This window comes from Oncorhynchus mykiss, chromosome 6 (assembly GCF_057628025.1).
Source record: "Oncorhynchus mykiss isolate SJ-2025 chromosome 6, ASM5762802v1, whole genome shotgun sequence".
NCBI lineage: Eukaryota > Metazoa > Chordata > Actinopteri > Salmoniformes > Salmonidae > Oncorhynchus > Oncorhynchus mykiss.
In genome coordinates this window covers 4,058,159-4,080,007 of record NC_143027.1, presented here as the reverse complement: position 1 = coordinate 4,080,007, position 21,849 = coordinate 4,058,159, and the positions used below count along the sequence as shown (strand labels likewise).

General features: G+C 43.7%; 1 protein-coding gene across 1 annotated transcript in view; it reads right to left on the bottom strand.

Moving 5' to 3' along the window:
* Positions 1–17,526, bottom strand: part of LOC110525165 (phosphatidate cytidylyltransferase 1) — a 74,913-nt gene extending 57,387 nt beyond the window's left edge. Inside the window, exon 1 of the mRNA XM_036979228.2 lies at positions 17,117–17,526. Within this exon, the coding sequence (XP_036835123.1) occupies positions 17,117–17,176 (60 nt within the window). The 5' untranslated portion in view covers positions 17,177–17,526. The remainder of the gene's footprint in view (positions 1–17,116) is intronic.
* Positions 17,527–21,849: the final 4,323 nt, after the last annotated feature.

The following is a 21,849-nucleotide window of genomic DNA, read 5'->3' as shown; positions in this document are numbered from 1 at the left end:
CCCACAGAGCCCCAGGACAGCAACACAATTAGACCCAATCAAGTCATGAGAAAACAAATAGATAATTACTTGACACATTTGAATGAATTAACAAAAAAACTGAGTAAACTAGAATGCTATTTGGCCCTAAACAGAGAGTACACAGTGGCAAAATACCTGACCACTGTGACTGACCCCAACTTAAGGAAAGCTTTGACTATGTACAGACTCAGTGAGCATAGCCTTGCTATTGAGAAAGGCCGCCGTAGGCAGACATGGCTCTCAAGAGAAGACAGGCTATGTGCTCACCGCCCACAAAATGAGGTAGAAACTGAGCTGCACTTCCTAACCTCCTGCCCAATGTATGACCATATTAGAGAGACATATTTCCCTCAGATTACACAGATCCACAAAGATTTAGAAAACAAACCCAATTTTGAAAAAACTCCCATATCTACTGGGTGAAATACCACAGTGTGCCATCACAGCAGCAAGATTTGTGACCTGTTGCCACGAGAAAAGGGCAACCAGTGAAGAACACACACACCATTGTAAATACAACCCATATTTATGCTATTTTCCCTTTAAATATTTGCACATCATTACAACACTGTGTATTTACACTATATGACATTTGAAATTTTATTTTTTTTATTTTTTTTATTTTTTTTAAACTGTAAATTTCACTTTTGTTTATTATCTACTTCACTTGCTTTGGCAACGTTAACCTGCCAATAAATCCCTTACATTTAAAATGTTGAGAGAGAGCGAGAGAAAGAGAGCAGTAGGACAGGTGATGAGCTACTCAGTAAATGAGACTAGGAAAATCCCCGACAGCCAGGGAAGAAACAGCCGTGTGTGTGTGTGTGTGTATAAACAGTACACAGCCAAGACCATGCTACAGAAGCAGAAAGAGCACCATTCAGGAGGAAATTAATGAGAAGGAGAGCAGTGAGGTACACACACTGACCCCTGAGATTGAACAGTCACCCTGATGGTATCTGGCACCTCTCATCCTCTCTTTAAAAGCTTTGCAGAGGGACCATCCCTTTAAATCCCCCCCCCCCCCCCCCCCCTATTCAACCCTGGTCCCTTTAACTGCTTTGCAGAGGTGGCAGAAAACAGAGGCACAGCTTGATTAGGGATTCATTCTCACTAGGGCAGAAAAAACAGCCAAATGAACACGGACGAAAAAGTCAGGCCAACAAACATGCATTCTGTTCTGTTCTGCTTTGTAGTGCCAGGCCTAGCTGGAGTCTAGTAAGCTACTGCTGAGGCTGGAGTCTAGTTTATCTACTGCTGAGGCTGGAGTCTGGTTCATCTACTGCTGAGGCTGGAGTCTAGTTTATCTACTGCTGAGGCTGGAGTCTAGTTTATCTACTGCTGAGGCTGGAGTCTAGTTTATCTACTGCTGAGGCTGGAGTCTAGTTTATCTACTGCTGAGGCTGGAGTCTAGTTTATCTACTGCTGAGGCTGGAGTCTAGTTTATCTACTGCTGAGGCTGGAGTCTAGTTTATCTACTGCTGAGGCTGGAGTCTAGTTTATCTACTGCTGAGGCTGGAGTCTAGTTTATCTACTGCTGAGGCTGGAGTCTAGTTTATCTACTGCTGAGACTGGAGTCTGGTTTATCTACTGCTGAGACTGGAGTCTAGTTTATCTACTGCTGAGGCTGGAGTCTAGTTTATCTACGGCTGAGGCTGGAGTCTAGTTTATCTACTGCTGAGGCTGGAGTCTAGTTTATCTACTGCTGAGGCTGGAGTCTAGTTTATCTACTGCTGAGTCTAGTTTATCTACTGCTGAGGCTGGAGTCTAGTTTATCTACGGCTGAGACTGGAGTCTAGTTTATCTACTGCTGAGGCTGGAGTCTAGTTTATCTACTGCTGAGGCTGGAGTCTAGTTTATCTACTGCTGAGGCTGGAGTCTAGTTTATCTACTGCTGAGGCTGGAGTCTAGTTTATCTACTGCTGAGGCTGGAGTCTAGTTTATCTACTGCTGAGGCTGGAGTCTAGTTTATCTACTGCTGAGGCTGGAGTCTAGTTTATCTACTGCTGAGGCTGGAGTCTAGTTTATCTACTGCTGAGGCTGGAGTCTAGTTTATCTACTGCTGAGGCTGGAGTCTGGTTTATCTACTGCTGAGGCTGGAGTCTGGTTTATCTACTGCTGAGGCTGGAGTCTAGTTTATCTACTGCTGAGGCTGGAGTCTAGTTTATCTACTGCTGAGGCTGGAGTCTAGTTTATCTACTGCTGAGGCTGGAGTCTAGTTTATCTACTGCTGAGGCTGGAGTCTGGTTTATCTACTGCTGAGGCTGGAGTCTGGTTTATCTACTGCTGAGGCTGGAGTCTAGTTTATCTACTGCTGAGGCTGGAGTCTAGTTTATCTACTGCTGAGGCTGGAGTCTAGTTTATCTACTGCTGAGGCTGGAGTCTGGTTTATCTACTGCTGAGGCTGGAGTCTAGTTTATCTACTGCTGAGGCTGGAGTCTAGTTTATCTACTGCTGAGGCTGGAGTCTAGTTTATCTACTGCTGAGGCTGGAGTCTGGTTTATCTACTGCTGAGGCTGGAGTCTAGTTTATCTACTGCTGAGGCTGGAGTCTAGTTTATCTACTGCTGAGGCTGGAGTCTAGTTTATCTACTGCTGAGGCTGGAGTCTGGTTTATCTACTGCTGAGACTGGAGTCTAGTTTATCTACTGCTGAGGCTGGAGTCTAGTTTATCTACTGCTGAGGCTGGATGAGGCTGGAGTCTAGTTTATCTACTGCTGAGGCTGGAGTCTAGTTTATCTACTGATGAGGCTGGAGTCTAGTTTATCTACTGCTGAGGCTGGAGTCTAGTTTATCTACTGCTGAGGCTGGATGAGGCTGGAGTCTAGTTTATCTACTGCTGAGGCTGGATGAGGCTGGAGTCTAGTTTATCTACTGCTGAGGCTGGATGAGGCTGGAGTCTAGTTTATCTACTGCTGAGGCTGGATGAGGCTGGAGTCTAGTTTATCTACGGCTGAGGCTGGAGTCTAGTTTATCTACTGCTGAGGCTGGAGTCTAGTTCATCTACTGCTGAGGCTGGAGTCTAGTTTATCTACTGATGAGGCTGGAGTCTAGTTCATCTACTGCTGAGGCTGGAGTCTAGTTTATCTACTGCTGAGGCTGGAGTCTAGTTTATCTACTGCTGAGGCTGGAGTCTAGTTTATCTACTGCTGAGGCTGGAGTCTAGTTTATCTACTGCTGAGGCTGGATGAGGCTGGAGTCTAGTTTATCTACTGCTGAGGCTGGAGTCTAGTTTATCTACTGCTGAGGCTCATTTTGTGCATGTATTCTCCTTGCTCAGGGGGTCCGGGATCCTCCCAGGGATCATTTTTATGTCGAAAGACCGAGAATCTCAGTTCTGCTAACTTTTAAAAAAAGGTAATTCTACTCCAAAATGTAAGAAAATAAAAATATACTGACACACTATATCATTCAATTTTCAGAAATTAGCCCAAAAACATATTGGTAACATATTCAACCATACATATAACCTATCCATAGTCTATATTATCATTGTGTAAATTCTCACTATACTATATGGAATTATTGTGTAAATTCTCACTATACTATATGGAATTATTGTGTAAATTCTCACTATACCATATGGAATTATTGTGTAAATTCTCACTATACTATATGGAATTATTATGTAAATTCTCACTATACCATATGGAATTATTGTGTAAATTCTCACTATACTATATGGAATTATTGTGTAAATTCTCACTATACTATATGGAATTATTGTGTAAATTCTCACTATACTATATGGAATTATTGTGTAAATTCTCACTAAACTACATGGAATTATTGTGTAAATTCTCACTATATTTGCTAATCATTGAAACCTATCGACGCGAACTCAACACATTTCACAGTTACAGAGGGGCGCTACATTATTGTGATGGATGAACTATAAAATAAAATAAAAATCTGACAATTATACCCCACAGCCAGGACCCATTGAAGGGTATTTATTGAAGTAAAACCAGACTGAATTCCGAGCTCTCCATCATTGTTTGACAGACAACTGACTCTCTAGGCAGAGGCCTGGGCTAGTCTACAATATAATTGTGTAAAATATAAACGCCTTGACTATTTAGACAGTCACATTAGATAGGAATATGGACAATTCACTTTATAGGCATCTCTGTCAAAGACGACATCTGTTAACAAATCATAGGCACAAGGGTGAAAATTCTATACCTTGCTATTTAAAAACTATTTCCACTCTTCATCTCCCCCGTTATTCGTGAGCTGATCTGCCATCTGTATAAAAATCAAACAGATTTTTCCAAATATAGCTCTGTCATCTGTTGGAGGAGGTTATCTAGCAAGCTTAGCAACATTGGTCATTTGACTGCCGTTATAACGTTCTTTATGATTCCACAACGTCGTAGTCAGGATACGCTCTGAGCGTCCTGAACACACGTTATGTCCAGATAGCTCTGAGCTTTATGGCCAGATAGCTCTGAACTTTATGGCCAGATAGCTCTGAGCTTTATGGCCAGATAGCTCTGAGCTTTATGGCCAGATAGCTCTGAGCTTTATGGCCAGATAGCTCTGAGCTTTATGGCCAGATAGCTCTGAGCTTTATGGCCAGATAGCTCTGAGCTTTATGGCCAGATAGCTCTGAGCTTTATGGCCAGATAGCTCTGAGCTTTATGGCCAGATAGCTCTGAGCTTTATGGCCAGATAGCTCTGAGCTTTATGTCCAGATAGCTCTGAGCTTTATGTCCAGATAGCCTACTTTTGAAGCGCACTCAATGAATTCAGGAACATGATAACATTCGGGAATTCATTAAAAATAAAAAAAATGCCCGTTTTGCAATTAACAACAATGCCATTGGCGATCAAGTATAGAATAACTATCATTACTAAATAATCAGTTGAATTTGCACTGAAATCTTTCCATAGTGGTGCCACCGAGCAGACAAAAGATGGTGAGGCACTGATCTCAATGGTGGACAACCATGGCACAGTGACCACATCTTGGTTTTAAACTCTCTAAAGTCTTGTTTCCCGGGGGACACTCTGGATAAATATGAATTGGGGCGGCAGGGTAGCCTAGTGGTTAGAGTGTAGAGGCGGCAGGGTAGCCTAGTGGTTAGAGTGTAGAGGCGGCAGGGTAGCCTAGTGGTTAGAGTGTAGAGGTGGCAGGGTAGCCTAGTGGTTAGAGTGTAGAGGTGGCAGGGTAACCTAGTGGTTAGAGTGTAGAGGCGGCATGATAGCCTAGTGGTTAGAGTGTAGAGGCGGCAGGGTAGCCTAGTGGTTAGAGTGTAGAGGTGGCAGGGTAGTCTAGTGGTTAGAGTGTAGAGGTGGCAGGTAGCCTAGTGGTTAGAGTGTAGAGGAGGCAGGTAGCCTAGTGGTTAGAGTGTAGAGGAGGCAGGGTAGCCTAGTGTTTAGAGTGTAGAGGAGGCAGGGTAGCCTAGTGGTTAGAGTGTAGAGGCGGCAGGGTAGCCTAGTGGTTAGAGTGTAGAGGTGGCAGGGTAGCCTAGTGGTTAGAGTGTAGAGGAGGCAGGTAGCCTAGTGGTTAGAGTGTAGAGGAGGCAGGTAGCCTAGTGGTTAGAGTGTAGAGGAGGCAGGTAGCCTAGTGGTTAGAGTGTAGAGGCGGCAGGGTAGCCTAGTGGTTAGAGTGTAGAGGTGGCAGGGTAGCCTAGTGGTTAGAGTGTAGAGGAGGCAGGTAGCCTAGTAGTTAGAGTGTAGAGGAGGCAGGTAGCCTAGTGGTTAGAGTGTAGAGGCGGCAGGGTAGCCTAGTGGTTAGAGTGTAGAGGCGGCAGGGTAGCCTAGTGGTTAGAGTGTAGAGGTGGCAGGGAAGCCTAGTGGTTAGAGTGTAGAGGCGGCAGGGTAGCCTAGTGGTTAGAGCGTAGGGGCGGCAGGGTAGCCTAGTGGTTAGAGTGTAGAGGCGGCAGTGTAGCCTAGTGGTTAAAGTGTAGAGGCGGCAGGGTAGCCTAGGTGTTAGAGCGTTGGACTAGTAACCGGAAGGTTGCAAGTTCAAATCCCCGAGCTGACAAGGTACAAATCTGTCGTTCTGCCCCTGAACAAGGCAGTTAACACACTGTTCCTAGGCTGTCATTGAAAATAAGAATTGGTTCTTAACTGACTTGCCTAGTAAAATAAAAGGTACATTTAAACAATGACTCCTGGTATTGAAACTTGGAAAAGGTGATAAAATATTAATTCCTAATTAATACTATTACTCAAACATAGCCTCTTGAGGACCTAATTAAAAAGTGTCAGCCAGGCTGAGAAAAGGCAAGCACAGTGAAGGCTGTGTATGAAGAAAGCACAGTGAAGGCTGTGCATGCGTGTGTATGAAGAAAGCACAGTGAAGGCTGTGCATGCGTGTGTATGAAGAAAGCACAGTGAAGGCTGTGCATGCGTGTGTATGAAGAAAGCACAGTGAAGGCTGTGCATGCGTGTGTATGAAGAAAGCACAGTGAAGGCTGTGCATGCGTGTGTATGAAGAAAGCACAGTGAAGGCTGTGCATGCGTGTGTATGAAGAAAGCACAGTGAAGGCTGTGCATGCGTGTGTATGAAGAAAGCACAGTGAAGGCTGTGCATGCGTGTGTATGAAGAAAGCACAGTGCTGGCTGTGTATGCGTGTGTATGAAGAAAGCACAGTGAAGGCTGTGTATGAAGAAAGCACAGTGCTGGCTGGCTGCTATGTATACAAGTGAGAACAGATCCATTTTCCCTGATTTCATACTAGCCTGGTCCTCGATGTAAGTCCTGTCTCGCCAATGGCCATAGGAAGCCAATTGATCTGGGACCAGGCTAGTAAATCACTGCACGAGGGATCCATTACCAAGCTGTGTAGGTCCCACGAGCCCCACAGAACCTAAATCAGAGGACAGTCTAATAGACAGACAGTCCCATACAAGGTCAGGTACAGGAACAATGATTTACCTCCACTGTGACGGAGGTAATCCATTTAACTCACTACTACACAAGTCAAGGAGGTCAGTGTGTGTGTGTGTGTGTGTGTGTGAACTTTTTCAAAGAGACGTGTTCCAAGTTCATACCTTAAGGCTTTGGGATTAGCTGCCTACCTACCTCTATAGAACAGTTAGCTGCCTGCCTACCACTCTATAGAACAGTTAGCTCCCTGCCTGCCTACCACTCTATAGAACAGTTAGCTGCCTGCCTACCACTCTATAGAACAGTTAGCTCCCTGCCTACCTACCTCTATAGAACAATTAGCTCCCTGCCTACCTACCTCTATAGAACAATTAGCTCCCTGCCTACCACTCTATAGAACAGTTAGCTGCCTGCCTACCACTCTATAGAACAGTTAGCTCCCTGCCTGCCTACCACTCTATAGAACAGTTAGCTGCCTGCCTACCACTCTATAGAACAGTTAGCTGCCTACCACTCTATACAACAGTTAGTTAGCTCCCTGCCTGCCTACCACTCTATAGAACAGTTAGCTAGCTCCCTGCCTGCCTACCACTCTATAGAACAGTTAGCTCCCTGCCTGCCTACCACTCTATAGAACAGTTAGCTGCCTGCCTACCACTCTATAGAACAGTTAGCTGCCTGCCTACCTACCTCTATAGAACAATTAGCTGCCTGCCTGCCTACCACTCTATAGAACAGTTAGCTGCCTGCCTGCCTACCACTCTATAGAACAGTTAGCTGCCTGCCTAGCACTCTATAGAACAGTTAGCTGCCTGCCTACCACTCTATAGAACAGTTAGCTCCCTGCCTACCTCTATAGAACAGTTAGCTGCCTGCCTACCTCTATAGAACAGTTAGCTGCCTGCCTACCTCTATAGAACAGTTAGCTCCCTGCCTACCACTCTATAGAAAAGTTAGTTAGCTCCCTGCCTGCCTACCACTCTATAGAAAAGTTAGTTAGCTCCCTGCCTGCCTACCACTCTATAGAACAGTTAGCTGCCTGCCTACCACTCTATAGAACAGTTAGCTGCCTGCCTACCACTCTATAGAACAGTTAGCTGCCTGCCTACCTACCTCTATAGAACAATTAGCTGCCTGCCACTCTATAGAACAGTTAGCTGCCTGCCTACCACTCTATAGAACAGTTAGCTGCCTGCCTGCCTACCACTCTATAGAACAGTTAGCTGCCTGCCTACCACTCTATAGAACAGTTAGCTGCCTGCCTGCTTACCACTCTATAGAACAGTTAGCTGCCTGCCTAGCACTCTATAGAACAGTTAGCTGCCTGCCTACCACTCTATAGAACAGTTAGCTGCCTGCCTACCACTCTATAGAACAGTTAGCTGCCTGCCTACCTACCACTCTATAGAACAGTTAGCTGCCTGCCACTCTATAGAACAGTTAGCTGCCTGCCTCTCTATAGAACAGTTAGCTGCCTGCCTACCACTCTATAGAACAGTTAGCTGCCTGCCTACCTACCACTCTATAGAACAGTTAGCTGCCTGCCACTCTATAGAACAGTTAGCTGCCTGCCTACCACTCTATTTTAGTACTATATCTCTTGACACAATGATGAAAATAATCATGGCCTCTAAACCTTCAAGCTGCATACTGGACCCTATTCCAACTAAACTACTGAAAGAGCTGCTTCCTGTGCTTGGCCCTACTATGTTGAACATAATAAACGGCTCTCTATCCACCGGATGTGTACCAAACTCACTAAAAGTGGCAGTAATAAAGCCTCTCTTGAAAAAGCCAAACCTTGACCCAGAAAATATAAAAAACTATCGGCCTATATCGAATCTTCCATTCCTCTCAAAAATTTTAGAAAAGGCTGTTGCGCAACAACTCACTGCCTTCCTGAAGACAAACAATGTATACGAAATGCTTCAGTCTGGTTTTAGACCCCATCATAGCACTGAGACGGCACTTGTGAAGGTGGTAAATGACATTTTAATGGCATCGGACCGAGGCTCTGCATCTGTCCTCGTGCTCCTAGACCTTAGTGCTGCTTTTGATACCATCGATCACCACATTCTTTTGGAGAGATTGGAAACCCAAATTGGTCTACACGGACAAGTTCTGGCCTGGTTTAGATCTTATCTGTCGGAAAGATATCAGTTTGTCTCTGTGAATGGTCTGTCCTCTGACAAATCAACTGTAAATTTCGGTGTTCCTCAAGGTTCCGTTTTAGGACCACTATTGTTTTCACTATATATTTTACCTCTTGGGGATGTTATTCGAAAACATAATGTTAACTTTCACTGCTATGCAGATGACACACAGCTGTACATTTCAATTAAACATGGTGAAGCCCCAAAATTGCCCTTGCTAGAAGAATGTGTTTCAGACATAAGGAAGTGGATGGCTGCAAACTTTCTACTTTTAAACTCGGACAAAACAGAGATGCTTGTTCTAGGTCCCAAGAAACAAAGAGATCTTCTGTTGAATCTGACAATTAATCTTAATGGTTGTACAGTCGTCTCAAATAAAACTGTGAAGGACCTCGGCGTTACTCTGGACCCTGATCTCTCTTTTGAAGAACATATCAAGACCATTTCAAGGACAGCTTTTTTCCATCTACGTAACATTGCAAAAATCAGGAACTTTCTGTCCAAAAATGATGCAGAAAAATTAATCCATGCTTTTGTCACTTCCAGGTTAGACTACTGCAATGCTCTACTTTCCGGCTACCCGGATAAAGCACTAAATAAACTTCAGTTAGTGCTAAATACGGCTGCTAGAATCCTGACTAGAACCAAAAAATTTGATCATATTACTCCAGTGCTAGCCTCTCTACACTGGCTTCCTGTCAAAGCAAGGGCTGATTTCAAGGTTTTACTGCTAACCTACAAAGCATTACATGGGCTTGCTCCTATCTATCTCTCTGATTTGGTCCTGCCGTACATACCTACACGTACGCTACGGTCACAAGACGCAGGCCTCCTAATTGTCCCTAGAATTTTTAAGCAAACAGCTGGAGGCAGGGCTTTCTCCTATAGAGCTCCATTTTTATGGAACGGTCTGCCTACCCATGTCAGAGACGCAAACTCGGTCTCAACCTTTAAGTCTCTACTGAAGACTCATCTCTTCAGTGGGTCATATGATTGAGTGTAGTCTGGCCCAGGAGTGGGAGGGTGAACGGAAAGGCTCTGGAGCAACGAACCACCCTTGCTGTCTCTGCCTGGCCGGTTCCCCTCTTTCCACTGGGATTCTCTGCCTCTAACCCTATTACAGGGGCTGAGTCACTGGCTTTACTGGGGCTCTCTCATGCCGTCCCTGGAGGAGGTGCGTCACCTGAGTGGGTTGAGTCACTGATGTGGTCATCCTGTCTGGGTTGGCGCCCCCCCCCCCCCCCCTTAAGTTGTGCCGTGGCGGAGGTCTTTGTGGGCTATACTCAGCCTTGTCTCAGGATGGTAAGTTGGTGGTTGAAGATATCCCTCTAGTGGTGTGGGGGCTGTGCTTTGGCAAAGTGGGTGGGGTTATATCCTTCCTGTTTGGCCCTGTCCGGGGGTGTCCTCGGAGTGGGCCACAGTGTCTCCTGACCCCTCCTGTCTCAGCCTCCAGTATTTATGCTGCAGTAGTTTATGTGTCGGGGGGCTAGGGTCAGTTTGTTATATCTGGAGTACTTCTCCTGTCCTATTCGGTGTCCTGTGTGAATCTAAGTGTGCGTTCTCTAATTCTCTCCTTCTCTCTCTCGGAGGACCTGAGCCCTAGGACCATGCCCCAGGACTACCTGACATGATGACTCCTTGCTGTCCCCAGTCCACCTGGCTGTGCTGCTGCTCCAGTTTCAACTGTTCTGCCTTATTATTATTCGACCATGCTGATCATTTATGAACATTTGAACATCTTGGCCATGTTCTGTTATAATCTCCACCCGGCACAGCCAGAAGAGGACTGGCCATCCCACATATGCTCTCTCTAATTCTCTCTTTCTTTCTCTCTCTCGGAGGACCTGAGCCCTAGGACCATGCCCCAGGAATACCTGACATGATGACTCCTTGCTGTCCCCAGTCCACCTGACTGTGCTGCTGCTCCAGTTTCAACTATTCTGCCTTATTATTATTCGACCATGCTGGTCATTTATGAACATTTGAACATCTTGACCATGTTTTGTTATAATCTCCACCCGGCACAGCCAGAAGAGGACTGGCCACCCCACATAGCCTGGATCCTCTCTAGGTTTCTTCCTAGGTTTTGGCCTTTCTAGGGAGTTTTTCCTAGCCACCGTGCTTCTTCACCTGCATTGCTTGCTGTTTGGGGTTTTAGGCTGGGTTTCTGTACAGCACTTTGAGATATCAGCTGATGTACGAAGGGCTATATAAAATAAATTTGATTGATTCATTGATATAGAACAGTTAGCTCCCTGCCTGCCTACCACTCTATAGAACAGTTAGCTCCCTGCCTGCCTACCACTCTATAGAACAGTTAGCTGCCTTCCTACCACTCTATAGAACAGTTAGCTCCCTGCCTACCTACCTCTATAGAACAATTAGCTCCCTGCCTACCTACCTCTATAGAACAATTAGCTCCCTGCCTACCACTCTATAGAACAGTTAGCTGCCTGCCTACCACTCTATAGAACAGTTAGCTCCCTGCCTGCCTACCACTCTATAGAACAGTTAGCTCCCTGCCTACCTACCTCTATAGAACAGTTAGCTGCCTGCCTACCACTCTATAGAACAGTTAGCTGCCTACCACTCTATACAACAGTTAGTTAGCTCCCTGCCTGCCTACCACTCTATAGAACAGTTAGCTAGCTCCCTGCCTGCCTACCACTCTATAGAACAGTTAGCTCCCTGCCTGCCTACCACTCTATAGAACAGTTAGCTGCCTGCCTACCACTCTATAGAACAGTTAGCTGCCTGCCTACCTCTATAGAACAGTTAGCTCCCTGCCTACCACTCTATAGAACAGTTAGTTAGCTCCCTGCATGCCTACCACTCTATAGAACAGTTAGCTGCCTGCCTACCACTCTATAGAACAGTTAGCTCCCTGCCTACCACTCTATAGAACAATTAGCTCCCTGCCTGCCTACCACTCTATAGAACAGTTAGCTAGCTGCCTGCCTACCACTCTATAGAACAGTTAGCTGCCTGCCTACCACTCTATAGAACAGTTAGCTCCCTGCCTACCACTCTATAGAACAATTAGCTCCCTGCCTGCCTACCACTCTATAGAACAGTTAGCTAGCTGCCTGCCTACCTCTATAGAACAGTTAGCTGCCTGCCAGCCTACCTCTATAGAACAGTTAGCTGCCTGCCAGCCTACCTCTATAGAACAGTTAGCTGCCTGCCTGCCTGCCTACCTCTATAGAACAGTTAGCTGCCTGCCTGCCTACCTCTAGAGAACAGTTAGCTGCCTGCCTGCCTACCTCTAGAGAACAGTTAGCTGCCTGCCTGCCTACCTCTAGAGAACAGGTAACTGGTCTGCGTGTCTGTAATAACCTCATAACAGCACACGTTCTGGGACTCTTGTGGCAGCCTAATCTACATTGTGGGCTGCTTTCCGATCACCACTTTGGCACCATCTCTAAAGACATTACACACAAATAACCAGAGTCCTATGGCATAGAGGACCATGTCCCAAATGACACCCTATTTCCTATTATAGTGCACTACTTTATACCAGAGTCCTATGGCATCTTATTTCCTATTATAGCGCACTACTTTATACCGGAGTCCTATGGCATCTTATTTCCTATTATAGCGCACTACTTTATACCGGAGTCCTATGGCATCTTATTTCCTATATATAGTACACTAGTTTATACCAGAGTCCTATGGCATCTTATTTCCTATATATAGTACACTACTTTATACCAGAGTCCTATGGCATCTTATTTCCTATATATAGTACACTACTTTATACCAGAGTCCTATGGCATCTTATTTCCTATATATAGTACACTACTTTATACCAGAGTCCTATGGCATCTTATTTCCTATATATAGTACACTACTTTATACCAGAGTCCTATGGCATCTTATTTCCTATATATAGTACACTACTTTATACCAGAGTCCTATGGCATCTTATTTCCTATATATAGTACACCACTTTATACCAGAGTCCTATGGCATCTTATTTCCTATATATAGTACACTACTTTATACCAGAGTCCTATGGCATCTTATTTCCTATATATAGTACACTAGTTTATACCAGAGTCCTATGGCATCTTATTTCCTATATATAGTACACTACTTTATACCAGAGTCCTATGGCATCTTATTTCCTATATATAGTACACTACTTTATACCGGAGTCCTATGGCATCTTATTTCCTATATATAGTACACCACTTTATACCAGAGTCCTATGGCATCTTATTTCCTATATATAGTACACTACTTTATACCAGAGTCCTATGGCATCTTATTTCCTATATATAGTACACCACTTTATACCAGAGTCCTATGGCATCTTATTTCCTATATATAGTACACTAGTTTATACCAGAGTCCTATGGCATCTTATTTCCTATATATAGTACACTACTTTATACCAGAGTCCTATGGCATCTTATTTCCTATATATAGTACACTACTTTATACCAGAGTCCTATGGCATCTTATTTCCTATATATAGTACACTACTTTATACCAGAGTCCTATGGCATCTTATTTCCTATATATAGTACACTACTTTATACCAGAGTCCTATGGCATCTTATTTCCTATATATAGTACACTACTTTATACCAGAGTCCTATGGCATCTTATTTCCTATATATAGTACACCACTTTATACCAGAGTCCTATGGCATCTTATTTCCTATATATAGTACACTACTTTATACCAGAGTCCTATGGCATCTTATTTCCTATATATAGTACACTAGTTTATACCAGAGTCCTATGGCATCTTATTTCCTATATATAGTACACTACTTTATACCAGAGTCCTATGGCATCTTATTTCCTATATATAGTACACTACTTTATACCAGAGTCCTATGGCATCTTATTTCCTATATATAGTACACTACTTTATACCAGAGTCCTATGGCATCTTATTTCCTATATATAGTACACTACTTTATACCAGAGTCCTATGGCATCTTATTTCCTATATATAGTACACTACTTTATACCAGAGTCCTATGGGAAATAGGGTGCCATTTGGGACACACTTTCCCAGAGCTAAATCAGGTCAGACGACATCATGTCATGAATCACTATTTCTGTTGTGTAATGAGCACCCACACACATAAAACCAGATAGAACCTTTGACAGACACGCCACACAAGTCCATAGTGGGCCGAGGAGAGGGAGTGGTCCCGGTGAGCCTTTGAAGCAGCAAAGGGGGGGGGGGCACTAGGATAGCCCAGAGCCATATACAAATGTAGACAGTGGCTGCGGATTCAACTCTAAAGTTCACGGGACCAAAAGATTGTGAGCTTCCTGAAGCTTCTGCACACGTGTTTATTCTCTACTTTACACTGTCTCTGCTCTACCCATAGAGTACAGTCTCTGCTCCACTCCTAGAGAACAGTCTCTGCTCTACTCCTAGAGAACAGTCTCTGCTCTCCTAGAGAACAGTCTCTGCTCTCCTAGAGAACAGTCTCTGCTCTCCTAGAGAACAGTCTCTGCTCTCCTAGAGAACAGTCTCTGCTCTCCTAGAGAACAGTCTCTGCTCTCCTAGAGAACAGTCTCTGCTCTCCTAGAGAACAGTCTCTGCTCTCCTAGAGAACAGTCTCTGCTCTCCTAGAGAACAGTCTCTGCTCTCCTAGAGAACAGTCTCTTTACACAGTCTCTGCAAGAACACAACGATCACAGTACTCTACATAACAGAATATATCTCATAAACTTACTGTAAGTAAAAAAACATTTAAAAACACTGCATTCAAACGTGAATGGTAAATCTTTGCATTTTTACTGGTGAAAACATCCATGCAGCATCATTCTGTATAGTAACCATTTGATCTCACTTTCATTTAGATGTTACGTCATGGCTACCGATTGGTGCAGCGGTCTAAGGGGCGTCGCTACAGTCCCCGGTTCGAATCCGAGGCTGCATCACATCCGGCCGTGGTGGGCGGCGGCGGCGCACAATTGGCCCAGCGTTGTCCGTGGTAAGCCGCCATCGTAAGTAAGACCGTCTTAACTGACTTGCCAAGTTAATAAATAAAAAATTAAATATGCCGTGTTGTGTTGACGTAGCCTAAATTGTTGTTTGGAACGATGTACAGTGAACAAATTTTAGCGCCAGATGGTGTTTATTTTTTTCCTAGTGGCGCTCGCTGTTGAGTGATTCGTACATGCGCAGAAGTTTCGGGAAGCTCTGGATCTTTCGGCCTAAAGACTCTGAAAACGTTAGATCTGGACAATCTGTAATGTAGATCCTGATTGGGTCCCAAATGGCACCCTATAGTACACTACTATTGATCAGGACCCAGAGGGTGACTAGTGCATTAGAATACTTTGGTGGGTGCTGCTATTTGTACTATTTCACAATGTACAAGGGTGTATTATACACATATGTGACTCAATGGTTGTTTTTTTATTTTTTACATTGGATTTTTAAAAAAAAGTTGAGATTCAGAGCTACAAAATGGTTTATCATACACAACAGTTGAGAAACAATAGGATAGTAATTCTGCTTTGAAAGTTGTAAACTCACTTTTGAGAAATTGGAAAAATATATATATATATTCCAATTTCTCAAAAGTGAGTTTACACACACACAGACACACACACACACACACACACATACATATATACCCCAACTCCTGAGACATGTTTGGAGAGTGAGGTCAGGGCCAAGGTGGGGTGTCATTATCAATCTGTTGTTGTTATTTAAAATAGTTACCATGGTAATGTACGTCATTGCTGTTTAATGGCCTGTCCGTTTAATTGCTACACAGAGACGCCTCGACCGTACCAACTGTGCACACCACCATGTAGTCAACGTAATGATTGTAACGTCACAACGTTGTTGACATGTTGTTTAATAACAATGCAGGCATACCATGTAGCATAGCTATTTCATAACTACCAAAGAGGTGGCCCTTTTACACTTTACTATTTTTCATCATGTCTAAGAATACCATAATCAAGTCGAATTTTTTTTTTTTTTTTTTAAGAATTAATTTAAGTTAATAAAAATGTGGTCCTTTGTAGCTCAGTTGGTATAGCTCGTTACACCAGGGTAGTAGGTTCAATTCCAGCACACATTTATTTATTTAACCTTTTATTTAACAAGGCAAGTCAGTTAAGAACTAATTCTTATTTACAATGATTGTCTAGGAACAGTGGGTTAACTGGTCTAGGAACAGTGGGTTAACTGGTCTAGTGGGTTAACTGGTCTACCGGTCTAGTGGGTTAACTGGTCTAGTGGGTTAACTGGTCTAGTGGGTTAACTGGTCTAGGAACAGTGGGTTAACTGCCTGTTCAGGGGAGGAATGACAGATTTGTACCTTGTCAATTCGGGGATTTGACCCAGCAACCAACACTATAAACACTAGGCTACTTGCCACCCCCCTGACTAAGATGCTTTGGATAAAAGCTAAATGGAATATAATAATAATAATAATAATGTTATTAACAACATCCTCATTTTATTAGACATTGTAAATGATTAGGAGAAAACCTTGACTAGATCCTCAAATCCACCCCAGGGGAGTCAGGCATTTATATATATATATAGTATTTTATCTGTCAAACTAACAGCGTGATTGTCTTTCCAATGAAAAAGCAACTTACTCCTAAGCTTTGGGTCCAAGGCACAGAAAAAGAGCGTCCTATATATTATATTTTTGGGGGGTGAAAGTAATATAACATTTGGTTAGATTGTGTCAGACAAAGAGCTGACCTTTGTTTTGAAAGGCCATCTCTTTTTGACAACAGTCGGGTCACTAAGCTAGAGCACCGAGTCAGCTGGTTTGACAGGTTAGCCAGCAGCTCGATTATAGCATGTTAGCTAACAAATCATTACTCGTTATAACTAAATAAAGACATTACTCGTTACAAATGGCACAATTTACCAGGGTTATACAGTTACTAAATCCCTATTTAATAACGTAACATTCACATAGTTATCTCGCGGAAAACTTAAGTTAGTTAACGTTGACTGAACATGAGCTACCTATAGCTAACTAAGCTAATTAGCGAGGAAGGGGATTAGCTAGTTACGACGTCCCTAGCAACGAAGGAGCACATTTCAGCACGAAAGAGATTCAAATATGTTTTCTTAGTTTAAGTTTTCTCACCTTGTCACTAACGCTGTCGGGATCTCCTCCTTTTCCTCCTCTCTTCCTTACCTCCGTCATGTTTTCCTTATTTTCACTCAAGACACATAAAACAAATTGAGTCTGAAGACTCAACTAAAGCAGCTTGGAATTGAACCTCGTCGGCCCCCTTTGTAATCACACACGGGGTTATGAAGATCTTCAGCGGGGTGTAACCGTGAAATAAATGGTCGTTTTTTCCGATTCTGCAATGTGCTGTTATTTTGACACAACAGTACGCAGCCTCTCTACTAGCCTGAACCGAATGTGTTTTGTTTATTACCGCAGTTGTCGTTCGTGTCGTTCGCCATCTCAGGTGTCTGAACCTGTGTGAAGTTAGACACTAAGGACTAGGCCACAATAGTGGGGATTTTACTGCTCGCCTTCAAAATAAATGTCCCATTTTGAAAGGGTTTTAAAAAGGTAACTACTAGTGGAATCATGCCATATTTGGACTAGATAATGCCAAACAAGGCTGGAATGTTTTTATATAAATACATTTTAAAAAGACAATCATTTGTTAATTTGAACCCCCAAAAAAGTATAACTCTGTTTAAATCGCACTTTGGATGTATAGATTTCAGAATTGCATCGGGGGTACACTTGCATGCACTGGACAGCCTTACCAATGAAGAGTTTATACAAAAACTAGCGTCATAGCTAGTTCTATGGCTTTTCAACCTCTGCCATATCGTGGATTCAGAGCTATCTATGTAATAGATAGAGGGTTTTCTTAAAATGGAAGCTTTCTCTAATGTCAAACATGTAAAGTGTGGTGTACCGCAGGGCAGCTCTCTAGGCCCTCTACTCTATTCTATTTTTACCAATGACCTGCCACTGGCATTAAACAAAGCATGTGTGTCCATGTATGCTGGTGATTCAACCATATACGCATCAGCAACCACAGCTAATGAAGTCACAGAAACTCTAAACAAAGAGTTGCAATCTGTTTTGGAATGAGTGGCCAGTAATAAACTGGTCCTGAACATCTCTAAAACTAAGAGCATTGTACTTGGTACAAATCATATCTTAAGTTCTAGACCAGTTGAATCTGGTAATGAATGGTGTGGCTATTTAACAAGAGACTAAATTACTTGCCGTTACCTTAGATCGTAAACTGTCATGGTCAAAACATATATAGATTCAATGGTTGTAAATATGGGGAGAGGTCTGTCCGTAATAAAGAGAAGCTCTGCTTTTTTGACACCACACTCCAAAAATGCAAGTCCTGCAGGCACTAGTTTTGTCTAATCTTGATTATTGTCCCAGTCGTGTGGTCCAGTGCTGCAAGGGAAAGACCTAGTTAAACTGCAGCTGTCCCAGAACAGAGCGGCACGTCTTGCTCTTCATTGTAGTCAGAGGGACGTTATAAATACTATGCATGCCCAGTCTCTCTTGGCTAAGAGTTGAGGAGAGACTGACTGCATCACTACTATTTTATAAGAAACGTTAATGTGTTTAAAATCCCAAATTTTTTGCATAGTCAACTTACACACAGACCTGACACACACACTTATCCCACCAGACATGCCACCAGGGGTCTTTTCACCGTCCCCAAATCCAGAACAAATTCAAGAAAGAGTACAGTATTATTGGCCCAATTAGCCCAGCGTCGTCCAGGTTTGGCCGGTGTAGGCCTTCATTGTAAATAAGAATTTGTTCTTAACCGACTTGCCTAGTTAAATAAAGGTTAAATAAAATATATAGATTTTTTATCAATTTACTTAAGATCCAACTATTTCTCAATGTGCTCCACCTTATATTCATCATCTTACACAAAGTAGTAATTATCTTTAGTTTAGATTAGTCCCCGTGTGGTCATCATTTTAAAAGAGTATGCACTATGCAAAGCTGGGGAAAAAAAATCTAGATTTTGTCTTGCAGACTTTTATTTTGAAGGCAAATTCCGAAAACCAGTAGTCTTAATGCTGCCAATGTTGCTGCCGTTATGCACATCCTTTACACAGATGAGTGAGATGTTTCACCTGATGTAAACTCAGCAACAACAAAAAAAAACGTCCTCACTGTCAACTGCGTTTATTTTCAGCAAACTTAACATGTGTAAATATTTGTAGGAATATTCAACAACTGAGACATAAAGATTCAACAACTGAGACATAAACAGAACAAGTTCCTCAGACATTTGTTTTTTAACCTTTATTCAACTAGGCAAGTCAGTTAAGTACAAATTCTTATTTTCAATGATGGCCTAGGAACAGTGGGTTAACTGCCTGTTTAGGAGCAGAACGACAGATTTGTACCTTGTCAGCTCGGGGATATGAACTTGCAACCTTTCGGTTACTAGCCCAAAGCTCTAACCACTAGGCTACCCTGCAGTCCAACGCTCTAATCACTAGGCTACCCTGCCACCGCAATATGGCTAACATAAATGGTATAATGTGTCCCTGAACAAAGGGGGGTCAAAATCAAAAGTAACAGTCAGTATCTGGTGTGGCCACCAGCTGCATTAAGTACTGCAGTGCATCTCCTCCTCATGGACTGCACCAGATTTGCCAGTTCTTGCTGTGAGATGTTACCCCACTCTTCCAACAAGGCACCTGCAAGTTCCCGGACATTTCTGGGGGAAATAACCCTAGCCCTCACCCCCCGATCCAACAGGTCCCAGACGTGCTCAATGGGATTGAGATCCGGGCACTTCGCTGGCCATGTTAGAACAATGACATTTCTGTCTTGCAGGAAATCACGCACAGAACGAGCAGTATGGCTGGTGGTATTGTCATGCTGGAGGATCAAATCTAATTCATTTGTCACATACACCTGTGCTTCTAGTTCCGACAATGCAGTAATATCTAACAAGTAATCTAACCTAACAATTCCACAACAACTTACCTTATACACACCAGTGTAAAGGAATGAATACGAATATGGACAAAAATATATGAATGAGTGATAGCCGAATGTAGCGAAATGCTTGTGCTTCTATTTCCGACAATGCAGTAATATCCAACGAGTAATCTAACTTAACAATTTCACAACAATTACCTTATACACACAAGTGTAAAGGGTTGAAGAATATGTACATAAAGATATATGAATGAGTGAAGGCCAAATGATCTTTTTGGCCTTCCTGTGACATCGGGTGGTGTAGGTGTCCTGGAGAGCAGGTAGTTTGGGCGGAGCAGCTGCCGTACCGTGCAGCCCGACAGGATGCTCTCGATTGTGCATCTGTAAAAGTTTGTGAATGAGTTTGGTGACAAGCTGAATTTCTTCAGCCTCATGAGTTTGAAGAGGCGATGCTGCGCCTTCTTCATAACGCTGTCTGTGTGGGTGGACCATTTCAGTTTGTCCGTGATGTGTACGCCAAGGAACTTAAAACTTTCCACCCTCTCCAACATTGTACCGTCAATGTAGATTAGGGGGCTGCTCTCTCTGCTGTTTCCTGAAGTCCACAATCATCTCCTTTGTTTTGTTGACGTTGAGTGTGAGGTTATTGTCCTGACACCACACTCCGAGAGCCCTCACCTCCTCCCTGTAGGCTGTCTTGTCGTTGTTGGTAATCAAGCCTACCACTGTAGTGTCGTCCGCAAACTTGATGATTGAGTTGGAGGCGTGCATGGCCACTCAGTTGTGGGTGAACAGGGAGTACAGGAGAGGGCTGAGAACGTACCCTTGTGGGGACCCAGTATTGAGGATCAGCGGGGTGGAGATGTTGTTACCTACCCTCACCACCTGTGGGCGGTCGGTCAGGAATTCCAGGACCCAGTTGCACAGGGCGGGGTCGAGACCCAGGGTCTCGAGCTTAATGACAAGTTTGGAGGGTACTATGGTGTTAAATGCTGAGCTGTAGTCGATGAACAGCATTCTTACATAGGTATTCCTCTTGTCCAGATGGGATAGGGCGGTGTGCAGTGTGATAGCGATTGTGTCGTCTGTGGACCTATTTGGGCGGTAAGCAAATTGGAGTGGGTCTAGGGTGTCAGGTAGGGTGGAGGTGATATGGTCCTTGACTAGTCTCTCAAAGCACTTCATGATGACGGAAGTGAGTGCTACAGGGCGGTAGTCATTTAGCTCAGCTACCTTAGCTTTCATGGGAACAGGAACAATGGTGGCCCTCTTGAACCATGTAGGAACAGCAGACTGGGATAGGGATTGATTGAATATGTCCGTAAACACACCAGCCAGCTGGTCTGCGCATGCTCTGAGGACGAGGCCGGGGATGCCGTCTGGGCCTGCAGCCTTGTGAGGGTTGACACGTTTAAATGTTTTACTTACGTTGGCTACAGTGAAGGAGAGTCCGCAGGTTTTGTTAGCGGGCCGTGTCAGTGGCACTGTATTGTCCTCAAAGCGAGCAAAGAATTTGTTTAGTCTGTCTGGGAGCAAGGCATTGTGGTCCGCGACGGGGTTGGTTTTTATTTTGTAGTCCGTGATTGACTGTAGACCCTGCCACATACCTCTCCTGTCTGAGGCGTTGAATTGCGACTCCACTTTGTCTCTATACTGACGCTTAGCTTGTTTGATTGCCTTGCGGAGGGAATAGCTACACTGTTTGTATTCGGTCATGTTTCCGGTCACCTTGCTCTGATTAAAAGCAGTGGTTCAAGCTTTAAGTTTTGCGCGAATGCTGCCATTAATCCACGGTTTCTGGTTGGGGAAGGTTTTAATAGATGCTGTGGGTATAACATCACCGATGCACTTGCTAATAAACTCGCACACCGAATCAGCGTATTTGTCAGTGTTGTTGTTCGACGTCATGC